Source organism: Macaca nemestrina, chromosome 6, assembly GCF_043159975.1.
Source record: "Macaca nemestrina isolate mMacNem1 chromosome 6, mMacNem.hap1, whole genome shotgun sequence".
NCBI classification, from domain to species: domain Eukaryota; kingdom Metazoa; phylum Chordata; class Mammalia; order Primates; family Cercopithecidae; genus Macaca; species Macaca nemestrina.
The window spans coordinates 7,454,406-7,467,968 of record NC_092130.1 but is presented as its reverse complement, the minus strand read 5'-3'; the positions used below and the strand labels follow the sequence as shown (position 1 = coordinate 7,467,968).

General features: G+C 51.0%; 1 protein-coding gene across 3 annotated transcripts in view; it reads left to right on the top strand.

Annotated features, from left to right (window-relative positions):
• Positions 1-11,641, top strand: part of LOC105480882 (endoplasmic reticulum-golgi intermediate compartment 1) — a 121,573-nt gene extending 109,932 nt beyond the window's left edge. For 2 of the 3 annotated variants that reach the window (XM_011740076.3, XM_011740077.2), the window contains exon 10: positions 9,653-10,839. In XM_011740076.3, the coding sequence (XP_011738378.1) occupies positions 9,653-9,760 (108 nt within the window). In that variant the 3' untranslated portion in view covers positions 9,761-10,839. Of the gene's footprint in view, positions 1-9,652 lie in introns of all 3 variants that reach the window. The other variant, XM_011740082.2, reaches the window with a different exon arrangement.
• The last annotated feature ends 1,922 nt before the right edge of the window (positions 11,642-13,563 follow it).

The following is a 13,563-nucleotide window of genomic DNA, read 5'->3' as shown; positions in this document are numbered from 1 at the left end:
TATTTTCCCTAGCCAGACAGGATGAGGGGAAAAAGTGATCATATAGCTACCCCTATTAAGCACCTACTATGTGCCAGGTAATTACATAGTTACCTCCTTTAACCCTCCCAGCAACCCCTCAAGGTAGATGATTTTGTTCCTCTTTTATAAATGGATTAAACTGAGGCTCAGAGAGGTGAAAAAACTCATCCAAGAACACACAGCCAGCAAATGGCAAGGCTCGAACGTGACCCCAGTGCCTGCCTCTGCAACATCCCCTACCCCCAGCACTGTCTCAGGAGACTCTGTCTTCCAAAACAAGGGCTGTCAGGGGTGTTGCAGCAACAAAGCCCCCAGAAGTCATAGAACTCCTGGTAGGACAGACCCCAGGATCATTTGATACAGTGACTTTCATCCTGGGAATCAGGAAGAAATATTAGAGCAGGAAACAAAGTTTTATTTTATTGTGAATATGCAAGGTGAAATCACAGCTTCACACATACAAACCATTAAAAAAGCCATCATCCATCTGAGGCAGATTGGCTGATAGTTTGCACGTTTTCCTCCCCATATCTGATACCTTTTGTTCATCTGTTTAGGCTTCTGCAAACATTTGCCAGAAACTAAGGCAGCAAGGGCTGGGGCAGGAAAGAGGGCAGTGGGCGTTAAGAAGAATTGACAAGGCTGGGCTCGGTGGCTTACGCCTATAATTTCAGCACTTTGGAAGGCCGAGGAGGGTGGATCATGAGGTCGGGAGTTCAAGACCAACCTAACTAACATGGTGAAACCCTGTCTCTACTAAAAATACAAAAATTAGCCAAGCATGGTGGTACGCACCTGTAATCCCAGCTACCTGGGAGGCTGAGGCAGGAGAATCGCTTGAACCAGGGAGACGGAGGTTGCAGTGAGCTGAGATCGTGCCATTGCACTCCAGCGTGGGTGACAGAGCAAGACTCCATCTCAAAAAAAAAAAAAAAAAGAAGAATTGACAAGAGACAAACTTCAAACTGAGAAGGTTCTACCCACTAAGATGATGTGAGTTGGAAAAATGACCGTCTTGGCCCTGGAGTGGCAGGACAGCCTTCAGAGCTCCCATATGCAGCCTCGGTTCTCTGCTCTCTGCCCCCACTACCCTGCTCAGAGTTCCCTCAGTGTCGCCCTTCCTTGGACCATGAGCTCCAACAAAGCCAGGTTTAGTCATCGCTGATCTCTAGATCCAGTGCGTCAATGTGGGAATAAATAGGTGTCAAACAGTGAGCAAATAGAAGGAGAGTTGTACGCCTTGGTACACCCCCCACCAAGACGATTTCTGTTCTCCAAGGGACAGAACAGAACCCATATTAGGAGCTTGGTGATTCAGATCTGGAAATGTGCGAAACGCTTCAGTTCAGATCCTTCCGTGGTATTCCGAGCTGAACTAGATCTTCAAGAAGGTTGTGTTCCAGAAACAGATTGCTCCAAACTGGGTCTGCACACCGACAGGGGCCTCCTGGCGCGCGCGCTCCCAGAGCAGGTTCGGAGGCGGAAGAGGAACATGAGACCGAGTGGGCTCCATTTTGCACACCAGGCTGGTTTTTATAGATGCACAGCTTCTTACTTCACAGCCCTTGCTGACGGGGATCCCTTACGTCAGGAAATTTGGTACGTAAACCTTGACAGAATTGAGAAGACAGATTCCCTGCATGGAAGCTATCTGTACATGAAGAGAGGGGCTAGGAAGAGTCTTCTGGCTGGGAATGGGGCAAGGTGGGCTAAGAGAAAAAGCAGGCCCTTGGCAGCCTCCCAATAGTGATCCTTGCTTACTCGGTAGCCCTGTGACCGTGGACAAGTCATTCCCTCTCTGACCTTCTGTGTCCTTGTCTGTGAAATGAGGGTCACCTAGCAGTGGCAAGGATTGAATGAGAAAAGAGGAGAAGGTGCCATCTCAGACCCAGCACATAAGAGGTGCTCAACCAAAGTGAGGTTCTTTCGAGGTGGGGTGGGTGGGTATTTTGCAGCCCATAGGAATTGTGAACATGTCAGGGGGAGGCCTTTACTCTCCCGAGGCCCCCGGAGCTTTGGAAGGCCTGATACCACACCCTCTCCTCCCCCATTCCCAGCCTTTCCAGGGCCCAGTCAACCACTTCCCTTCCACGACTACACCCCCAGCCTCTGCCTCCTCCGCGACTTTGGCGTTCTCATCCCTGGCTCCAGCCTGTCTGCCGCTGCTGGAGCCTGATGAGACTCCAATTCATTATTTATTTCCTCATGCCGCGCTTCCTCCACACGCTTTTAAAGCAGTGCTGACTGAACAAGGAAAGTGACTGAACAGTTCCTGGGCGCTTAGGGTGCAGCAGGCAGCTGGACAGTGTCATCTCAGTCCCTGCAGTGGGCCCCATTCTACAGATGGGGGAAACTGAGGCTCAGAGAGGTAAACTGGCTTTCCCGGCCAGGGCCACAGAGCTGGGATTGGACCCCAGGAATGTCTAATCCAAAGCCCACAATCTCACCTCCCACGGCGGTGTGTGTGGTGCTTCTCCACTGCACGCTATGGGAGAGTAATGGGGAGGGGAGTACTAATGCACTGGGAAGGCGTTTGTGCTGGTGGAAAAACAGGCATTTAGCTCCCCCTCCAGTGTGGCTAACACATCCTTCCCATAAGGAATTAAGAACCATAATGAAAATGTAAGGGAAACACACATGCACCTCTTTTAAAGGTAGACAAGCTGACTTCATTCTAGTCACAGTGGGAGGCCAAGAAGCTGAGGGCCCCTGGGAGGAAGTTGCTGGTGGGCACAGAGGGGCATTATCGGATGACGTCTGATGAATGCCACTTCCTGCACTGCCCTCAGACTCACTGGGGCCCAGGTATTGAACTGGCCTTGTTTCTGTTTCTGGAGCTGTGGCTGCTGCCCAGAGCAGTGGTGCGTGCACTGGCCGAGGTGGCCCTTCCTGGCTCAGCGGCCCTGCTTCCTCATCCCCTACAGGGAAGACCCCGCCCCAGGTTGTCCCCAAGCCTTGAGGCCGGGTTGGGAGATACAAGAGCATGGCAGCGGCAAGGGACCAAGCCACTCTCAGTCAATGCCACCACAGTCCTAGGGTTTAAGCCTTCCCTTTTTTTTTTTTTTTTTTTTTTTGAGACAGAGTTTCACTCTTATTGCCCAGGCTGGAGTGCAGTGGCGTGATCTCGGCTCACTGCAACCTCCACCTCCCGAGTTTAAGCCTCCTGAGTAGCTAGGATTACAGGCACCTGCCACCATGCTCGGCTAAGTTTTGTACTTTTAGTAGAGACAGGGTTTCACCATGTTGGCCAGGCTGGTCTCGAACTCCCAACCTCAGGTGATCCACCCTCCTCGGCCTCCCGAAGTGCTGGGGTTACAGGCACGAACCACCATGGCCGGCCAGTCTTCCCATTTTAAAAAGCCACAAAACAGGCACCGGGAGCTAGGGTGGCACAAGAGCACATGGATGGGAGGGGTCCAAGCCAGTTCTGCCAGCCTCCAAAGCCCAGGCCCTCCATGGCATCGCTTTCCAGGTGCAGGGTCTCCAGGCGCAGCAACTTAGTGGAGAGGGGCACCTCCTGCCTGCCCCGTCCGGGGTCTCCCCCTCCAGGCCCACCTTTTCATCAGCACTGCCTTCCCCACGCCCCCGACTGACTCCCCTGAGCAAGTCACCTTTGCCCCTGCCTTGGGTGTGGAACTCTGTCCCTTTCCTCAGCAGGTCATTCATTCCCTCACTCTGGAACCCACCCATCTGCTCCTCATTCTTTCACTCACTCCTTTACTTATTCAACAAACGCGTCTTGTGCACCTCCCATGTGGTCCGTTGTGTCTGCTATCTTCTCTCCCTTGGGCATTCAGGAAAATGAGAGTTTTCCCGATAGACTTGAGGTGGTGAGATTTAGGGAGCTCCCTCACTGGCCAGAGGATGGAACCCACTTCTGGCCTAAGGTGCTTTGCCCCACAGGGATGTTCTTCATCACAAATACATCTTGGCACTCACCTGAGGACACCCTGTCTAGGCCTCAGCTACCCGATCTGTTGAATGGGTTGCTGGGCAACTTCAGAGGGCCCTTAGAGTGTGTGGGCCCCCGGTAGCCACAAAGAATCTGCCCGTGGTGCCTGGGACACTCTTGCTGTCCTGTTCTTGTATGACTCATCCTGCCCTCTGCTAAAAGTGCCAGAGAGAGAACGGAAGTTGAGACCCAAAGGCGTGCTCTGGGGAATAAGTAGTATTTTACTGATTTTTCTGGTTGAGTGGGTCTCGGGTTTAGAAAATTCCATATCTTAACCACAAGGTTAGAGCCTTCCAGTGAACTGAAAGATCAGATCAGGTGTCGTTTACTGAACATCCAAGTGCGAGGTGCCCCAGGTGTGTTGTCAGCAGAGCAGCAGGGGTTTTCCCGTTTTATTTTTGTTTTTATTTATGTATTTATTTATTTTGGCAACAGTCTTGCTCTGTCACCTCGGCCGGAGTGCAGTGGCTGAATCTCGACTCACTGCAACCTCCACTTCCCGGGTTCAAGCAATTCTCATACATCAGCTTCCTGAGTAGCTGGGATTACAGGCGCCTGCCACCATGCCCAGCTAATTTTTGTGTTTTTGGTAGAAACAGGTTTCACCATGTGACCAGGCTGGTCGCAATCTCCTGAGTTCACATGATCCTCCTACCTTGGTCTCCCAAAGTGCTGGGATTGCAGGCATGAGCCACTGCACCCAGCTGGCTTTCCTGTTTTATAGATGAAGAAACTGAGGCCCATAAAGGCTTTCCCACGGCTAGAATTAGCAAGTGATGCCACGATGCAGCCTCCAAAGGCTGGGTGCTCTCTGCTGCCACGACAGGAAAGCCGGGTGGACTCCCCAACCCTCACCTCGCGCCACCCTCACCATGTCCAACAGGGAGGTACACACCTCCCAGCCCCAGCTTTGCCCTGGGCTCCCCTGGAGAGGCCTCGTTTCTCTGTGTGAACAACAACAGGCTGTGGGAACTAAGTGTCAGGACTGCAGTTTGCTTTGTTTTCATTTTAATTCATTAGTGTTCCTCCCAGGCCCCGTCCCCACAGCCCAGGGACATGCCAATCACTGTCTTCCCTCCTGCCAGTGGCACCCCTGCCCTCCCCTTCATGAGTTCCTGAGATCCCGCCAGCATCTCCTCCAGCTTCAGAATATCTGCTGTTAGATCCCATTGTTCCCACATCATCCCAGGAATCCTCAATGGCAAAGCCTGTCATCTTGCCGCCGCCCATGTAGGGCCTGAATTCCAAGGCAGACACACCGCCTGGCACAGCCTCGTGGCTGCATCTCCCCATGTTCCAGCAGGCATGGTGACCTTCTAAGACAGGGACAGCCATGACCAGCCACTTCCCTGAGCGGGTTCAGGTGTGGGAACGCCCTGGCGCTGGACATTTCTGAATCTTTCCATGTCGGAATCCAGGAAGTGCCACTCCTGGGAGGGCCAGAACCCTCTCCTGTGACTACGTCACCTCATGCCAGTCACCTCCTACTGACTGCCAGTGTGCTGGGGAGGCCTGAGGGATGAGAGAGAAAATAATGAAAGCAGGGCCGTGGCAATGTGGGCCTGGCCGCTAGAGTTCTCTCAGCATTTTTTGTTTGTTTGTTTTAAGTCACGGGACCAGGCATGGTGGCTGACACCTGTAATCCCAGCACTTTGGGAGGCCGAGGCGGGCAGATCAGTTGAAGTCAGGGATTTGAGACTATCCTGGCCAACATGGTGAAACCCCATCTCTACTAAAAATGCAAAAATTAGCTGGGCATGGTGACGGGCACCTGTAATCCCAGCTACTTGGGAGGCTGAGGCAGGAGTATCTCTTGAACTCTGGAGCAGAGGTTGCAGTCAGCCAAGATCACCTCCAATCTGGGTGACAAGAGTGAGACTCAATCTCAAAAAGAAAAAAAAACATGATCTTGCTCTGTCACCTAGGCTGGAGTGCAGTGGTGCAGTCATAGCTCACAGCAGGCTTGACCTGGGCTCAAATGATCCTCAGGCCTCAGCCTCCAGAGTAGCTGGGACCACAGCCACCATACCTGGCCAATTTGTTTTTATTTTTTGTAGAGATGGGGATCTCACTGTTTTGCCCAGGCTGGGCTCAAGCTCCTGGACTCAAGCCATCTTTCCATCTCCCAAAGTGCTGAGATTACAGGCATGAGCCACTGTGCTGGCTGAGTTCTCTCAGCTTTGAGGAAAGCCCCGCAGAATGTGTCAGGATTTCCCCTCCCTTCACCTCCTCAAGTGAACAGTGACCAGCCCCTTCAACAGATGCGGGGTGATGGGGGCACACTGACCAGTATCAGTAGATACTCAGAGGGAGTCTGCCTCAGGGTTCCCCCTTAGCCTTCAGGCTTGCAGTCACTCACCCTGTGACTGAGCCAGTTGCATAGCAGTTTCCATGCCCCAGGGCCTCAGTTTCCCCTCAGGCGATGTGCTTTCCTGTGTACCTCAATACACACATTGTCTCCCTCTGGTGTGGGCCAGCCCCATGAAAGGAGAGTTGAGACTGAGTGCCAGGTGTCTGTGAGTCATAAGCATTCGGGTTCCAAATTGTGTGTAGATGAATACAGATGTGTGTGTGTGTGTGTGTGTGTGGTTATTTTTTATTTTTTGCTTCATTGCTCGTAAGTCACATTTTCCTATCTTCTGATCCAAGCTCTAAAAGCGTTTTGTGGTATAAAATCTCCCATCATCTGATCCACTCTACCGAAATAAACCAGCTCCCCTGCCGTCATCTTCCCTGAAAAGTACCCCTGCGTCATGCTCTAAGGCCGGCAGGGAGGGGCCGTGCCCACTTAAAACACTTCACCATAATCCCTCCAGCGCCCCCCGGTCCTCTCCACTCCCTGGGGGGCCGCTCCAGTTTCCTGGGCTGTTATTACTGGAGGACCAGCTGCTTCCTGCCACCCATCCATACAGACCTGGTCTGTCCGTCCTGGGCCTCACAGGCCTCCGCTTAGCTCATCTCATGGAAATATCATTTTAAAAAATAAACACTGGTTTGATTCGCACTTCCCTCTCGCCTTTGCTGGGTCTCCTGGCCTCCCACCACTGGGCACCACTTCATCTATTAAGGTGTTCTTGGCTCCCAGAGTTCCCCAGAGGTTGCGGGTCAGTGGCTGGCCGTCCACCTGTGGTGCCTCTGGGGCCGCTAATGGCCTCTGGGGCCACACAACTGATTATTTCTTCTGAGTCCTGTGGTCATTTAAATGCCCCTTAAATGTGGCATGGGGGGAAGAGCGAGTGCCACATGTACTGTGTGACCTCGGACAGGTTATTTCCCTCTCTGTACCCCATGGGTACTCGGTGAAGAGCCATCTCCCTCGTGGGCTGTAGGACTCTGTTCCTCCGAGACCTATAGCCGCTGCTAGGATAGGAGGTGTTGGTTCTTATGAATGGCATAAAGTAGATGCCGAAGAGGAAAATATGTTTAAAGTTTTCTTGCAAGGCCTGGAGCAGTGGTTCATGCCTGTAATCCCAGCACTTTGGGGGGCTGAGACAGGTGGATCACTTGAGCCCAGGAGTTGGAGACCAGCCTGGGCAACATAGCGAGACCTCACCTCTACAAATTAAAAATTAAAAAAATTAGCCAGGCATGGTGGTACCACCTGTCATCCTGGCTACCCCGGAGGCTGAGGCAGGAGAAGGACTTGAGCCCGGGAGTTGGGGTCTTCGGTGAGCTACGATCACATACTACACTGCAGCCTGGGTGACAGAGTGAGATCTTGTCCCTACAAATCAGTAAGTTTCCTTGCAAACCTTCTATGAACTTCAGTTGTCTTCCATCATCCATGCTTTGATTCTCTGAAGTCATCAGAAAGCAATTTGTAGGCCATAACATTTTGAGTAAAACATAACATTAGTTCCATTAGTCCCAAATGGTGTCCTGACCACTGCAAAGCTTTGTGATTCAATTAGGTGGGTGTTTTGCGCCTGAGAAGCAGCAGGGTGTCACATTAAGAGCAAAGACTCCAGGCCGGGCGCGGTGGCTCAAGCCTGTAATCCCAGCACTTTGGGAGGCCGAGGTGGGTGGATCACGAGGTCAGGAGATCGAGACCATCCTGGCTAACACGTGAAACCCCGTCTCTACTAAAAAAATACAAAAATTAGCCGGGAGCGGTGGCGGGCGCCTGTAGTCCCAGCTACTCGGGAGGCTGAGGCAGGAGAATGGCGTGAACCCGGGAGGTGGAGCTTGCAGTGAGCTGAGGTCCGGCCACTGCACTCCAGCCTGGGGGACAGAGCGAGACTCCGTCTCAAAAAAAAAAAAAAAAAAAAAAGAGCAAAGACTCCAAAGTTTTGAACCCCTATTCAGCCACTTGCCGTGGCATTGGACAAGGGATTCAGGGTCTCTGTGCCTCAGTTTCCCTGGCTGTGAAATAGGTCTAAGAATAGTACCTACCGCCTAGGGTTGAGCTGGGGATTCACTGGGAAGGTGCTGTGTAAGTATTGTGTATTTTCTGGTGGTTAGTATATTATGATGTGGCAGACAGTTATGAAGTACAGATGTGACAGGTGACATTCATTATCTCCCTGCTACCGCTGTTCTCAACCCGCGGCAATTTTGACCTCTGGGGACATTTGGCAATGTTTGGAGACATTGTGGTTGTCACAGCATGGGGGAAGGGGGATGACCGGCATCTCCTGAGTAGAGGCCAGGGATGCTAAAATCCTTCACTGCAAAGGGCAGTCCCTGTGGCAAAAAATTCTCTGGCCCCAAATGTCAATGGTGCCATTAGAAACCTTGCCGGCCGGGCGCGGTGGCTCAAGCCTGTAATCCCAGCACTTTGGGAGGCCGAGATGGGCGGATCACGAGGTCAGGAGATCGAGACCATCCTGGCTAACACGGTGAAACCCCGTCTCTACTAAGAAATACAAAAAATAGCCGGGCGAGGTGGCAGGCGCCTGTAGTCCCAGCTACTCGGGAGGCTGAGGCCGGAGAATGGCGTGAACCCGGGAGGCGGAGCTTGCAGTGAGCTGAGATCCGGCCACTGCACTCCAGCCTGGGCTACAGAGCGAGACTCCGTCTCAAAAAAAAAAAAAAAAAAAAAGAAACCTTGCCCTAATAGAAGCTTTCTGGTAGCACCAAAAGCCTCTCTCTTCTTTGTAGCACTTGCCTTGGTTATAATTTTGCATTTATTCATATGATAATTTGCTTACTACCCATCAAATCCCAGGATGCCACTTCTTGGCTGTGTGACCTTGGGCCCCTGGGACTGCCTCTCAGAACCTCCATTTCCTTCATCTGCAAATGGGATTGTAAATATGTGATAAATCCAGAGTTGAGGTTAAGACCACAGGCTCCAGGGTTAAGACGTACCTGTGTTCAAGTTGCATCTGCTACTTATGTGGTGAACTTAGGCAAGTTACCTGATAAACCTCGGTTTCCTCCCCTGTGAAATGGGTCTAATAACTGCCTTCCTCATTCAGAGGGTGAACATGGGAATTAAAGGAGCTCATAATGGTGATAATTATTTTATTATTATTAAATCCACCATCCAACAACTGGTTTCCTTTGAGCCCTAAGTATGTGCCAGGCTCTTGGTGACTATGTAATGGGCATTATGGGCTTAACGGGGCAATGTCTACCTTGCAGAGCCCATCATCTCATGGTGTGGGAGGGGTCTGGCCTGGTGCATCCTCCAGCACTGACCTCTGACACTCCCACCCCACCCCTGCCCTCTTGCAGATCTGTGCCATCATTGGCGGGACCTTCACCGTCGCCGGCATTCTGGACTCATGCATCTTCACAGCCTCCGAGGCCTGGAAGAAGATCCAACTGGGCAAGATGCATTGACGCCGCACCCAGCCTAACAGCCGAGGACTCTGGGCATCGCCAGCCTTGCCTCCAATGCCCTGTCTCCTTTGGCCCTCAATCTGGCCTCAAATCTGGCTGTGTCCCAAAGTGTGTGTGGGAGGTGGGGGGAAAGTAGAGGATGGCTCGATGTTTCGCAGCTACCTCTTTTCCCCGTGTTTCATTTTAGACAAATTACACTGCCTGAAGTTGCAGTTCCCCTTTCCCTGGGGAGCCCCAAGAGTAGAGTCAGGCAAGGGGTGGGGAGTCCAGGGATCTTGGGGACCCCTCCTAGGAGAGCTGCAGTCTCTTCCCTCTTAGGGGAATATCCCAGAACGCATATCGATCAGCTCGCAGCCAGGCTTCGACAATCTCGTGGCCCCCACTGTGTGGACACACTAATGATTTGGTTTCTCCCCTGGGCAGCCAACCTGCCCCAGAGGCACCAGACCTGGGCTGTCAGCTTTGGGACCAAGCTACTCCTTTATACACCCGGCACCTTCCACGAAAGATGGTACTTCCCCAGCAAACCCCTACAATTTGTCACTATAGATGGAACCCTGACTTCTGCCCCATCCCTTCCTGCCCAACCTAGAGCCCAGGCCTCAAGCCTTTACCCCCACCCCTGTCTTGTTCTTCTAAGACGCAGATGCCCAGTTGCTCAGCAGCAGCGGTAGAGACTTGAATCTGCCCACCAGTCACAAGGCGGGCCACAGATTCCTCTTCCTCTCTTCTCCTTGTTCCTCTGAACCCCCCACCAATGTGCCTCAGCCTGTGTGCTGTGTGGCAACAGCATTTCTTGGTGAAGGGGCTGGTTCCCACTGCCAAGACCTCCCACCGCTCTGCTGGAATCTGCAGTGGTAGGGAGTGGGGGTTGTGTGAAGGGGAAGTCATCTTTTGAGATCCAGATAGACATGGTTAGTGCACTTATGTCCAGATGGGAAGCATCCTTCCTGCAACCCTAAAATCATTGTGCAGCCTCTCTCAGACGGACGCCATCAGTCCCAAGGCCTTAGGTGGAGGAACAAAGCAGGCCAGCCCTGTCCTGTCCGTGGACCTCTACCTTCTGGACTCCCTATGGGGGCAGAGCACTTGGGTCTCTCTACAACCCAGTCTTGGCCCACTTGCCACTGTGCTCCCCCATCAGCTGGTCACATGCCAACACATTCCCAGCCCCTGGGGCAGCTCCAGGGTGCCCCACCTGCTCCTGAGGTGGGTCCCTACCCTGCTGCTCCTCTTCATCCTTTCCCTTTTGTCCTGAAAGGGAGGGGCAATGGTCCAGGCATTAATTCCACCCAGGGAATTTTAGCTATGCCCTCATATCCCAGGGAGAGAGCCACACGCCTGTTTTCCATTTATAGCAAGATTGTTTGCATACTTTTGTAATGAAGGGGAGTGTCCAGTGGAAGGATTTTTAAAATTATCTTATGGATAGCTCAAGTCTCTGCCATTTGTAATTTTTGGCTCTAAGCTCCAATTGGAGAAGCTTCTCCTTGTGCATATGAGTTGACTGATGTTGTGAGTGTAAATGCATTTGGCTATTTCTGGTATCTGTGGCCACTTGGATGGATTTCTTTTTTTACATTCTGTTCCTCAGTTACAGAAAGGAGTCCCTTTGGTGTGTGAATATGTGTGCCTGTAGAGGGTGGGGCAGGGTGGGGTGGGGATGGAAATGTGTGGCATGCACATGAGTTGAAATTCTACTTTTATGCATTTTTTTGAAAAAAAAAAAAAACTCAGAGGACATAGGGGATGTCAGTTTCCTATGGAAGAGACACCTCTGACCTGTTATTCTTATAATCAAAATCTCAAGGGGAAAAAATGTTTTAGTTCTTTCACCACTCATTGGGTTCAACTAGATTAAAAGGCTGATTTTCAGAAATATTATGGTGTGATTCTGTCTACCTTGATTGGGGCTGGGTAACCCAGAGGCTGGAATCACAGCCAGAATGGAATTCACTTCTAGAGGAGAGAAGATAGAAGAGTTGAAAAGGAGATCTGTGAGGATGATCAGAAAGTCAAACACCCTCTGGCCAGGCACGGTGGCTCACGCCTGTAATCCCAACACTTTGGGAGGCCGAGGCGGGTGGATCACCTGAGGTCAGGAGTTCGAAACCAGCCTGGCCAACATGGCGAAACCCCATCTCTACTAAAAATACAAAAATTAGCTGGGCGTGGTGGCAGGCACCTATAATCCCAGCTACTGGGGAGGCTGAAGCAAGGAGAATCGCTTGAACCTGGGAGGCGGAGGTTGCAGTGAGCTGAGATCACACCATTGCACTCTAGCCTGGGGAACAGAGTGAGACTCCATCTCAAAAAAAAAAAAAAAAAAGAAAGAAAGAAAAGAAGAAAGAAAGTCAAGCCCCTTAGATGAAGCCCTCCCTTTATTGAGCCCTCCAGAATGTTCTTGGGTCTACCACCTTCTAGCTATGCAGCCTCAGTCCAGGTCCTTAACCTCTCAGTGCCTCAGATTTGTTGGGTGAAAACGAGGATAGTAATAAAGCTACCACATAGGGCTGTTTCAGAAATAGAATCTCTAATATGTGCACAGAAATATCAGAATGAGATTGTGTGTGTAGAAGAGTGTTTATTGCTGGTACACAGTAAGTTTTCAAAAATGGTGATTGTACCATTACGAGCATTCCCAAATAGGATATAGTCTTCTTGAGAACAAGAGTAACCTTCTTCTTTAGAGCTCTGAGCTAAGGGCTCCATAAATGAAAGGGATTCGTAAATTCTTGATTTCAAAGGACCTGGCGCTCCTTCTTCAACCCTAAGCTCAGCAGTGAGAGATCATCATCAGCTATGAGCAATGGACTTCCATGGATCTTTCCCATCTTACTGCCCAGTCCTACAAGACTTCCATCGGAACAGCACTAACGCGGATGAACACACCAGAGATGAATGTGAGAGGGAATCAGTCTGTGAGAAACTCTTCACTAACTCTCCCCCATGCTCTCGCTCTTACATACTGATACTTGACTTATGTGTGTTCCCAAACCTGTTCATACCAGTTGTGCTTTTATACTGGTAGGATGTGATTTGGGGGACTATTAGTTAAACCAGTGAACTGTGAGAAATGAACCTAGTGAAACTAAGTTGAATGCTTTAGAGAGACTTGATTAAGGTGAGTTGTTACCCCTCCTCCCTCAAAATGTCACTGAATTAGAAATGAACAAGACTACTGTAAAAGATTTGGAAGACCAGGTGCGGTGGTTCACGCCTATAATCCCAACACTTTGAGAGGCTGAGGTGAGAGGACTGCTTGAGCCCAGGAGTTTGAGACCAGCCTGGGCAACATGATGAAACCCCATCTCTAAAAAAATACAAAAAGTAGTGGGCGTGGTGGCACACGCCTGTAGTCCCAGCTACCCGGGAGGCTGCGGCGGGGGAAGCGGGGGAGTGGTGGAGGCTGCAGTGAACCAAGATCTAACCATTGCACTCCAGCCTGGGTGACAGAGTGAGACTCTGTCTCAAAAAAGAAAGGGAGGGAGGGAGAGGGAAGGGGGCTGTGGAGAGGGAGAGAGACAGGGAAAGGAACAACTGAAGCTTTCTGGTTGGTTTATGTAGGGAAAGTGAAGGTGAACACCGATACAGGTTTCTCAGTGGTAAAGCCTTAGCCCAGGGTCATTGTCGAATGTGTTTTACGTTGGCATACAACATTTAAGGGATGGATGCCACTTTTTAAATTTCTCCTTTCAACGAACTTTTCCAATTGTCTAACCAGACGTGGATTACAGGGGTTTCACATAAGAGGCTTTCTAAATCAGGATTACAGAGCAAAACCCTACAGGGGTGTGTGATAG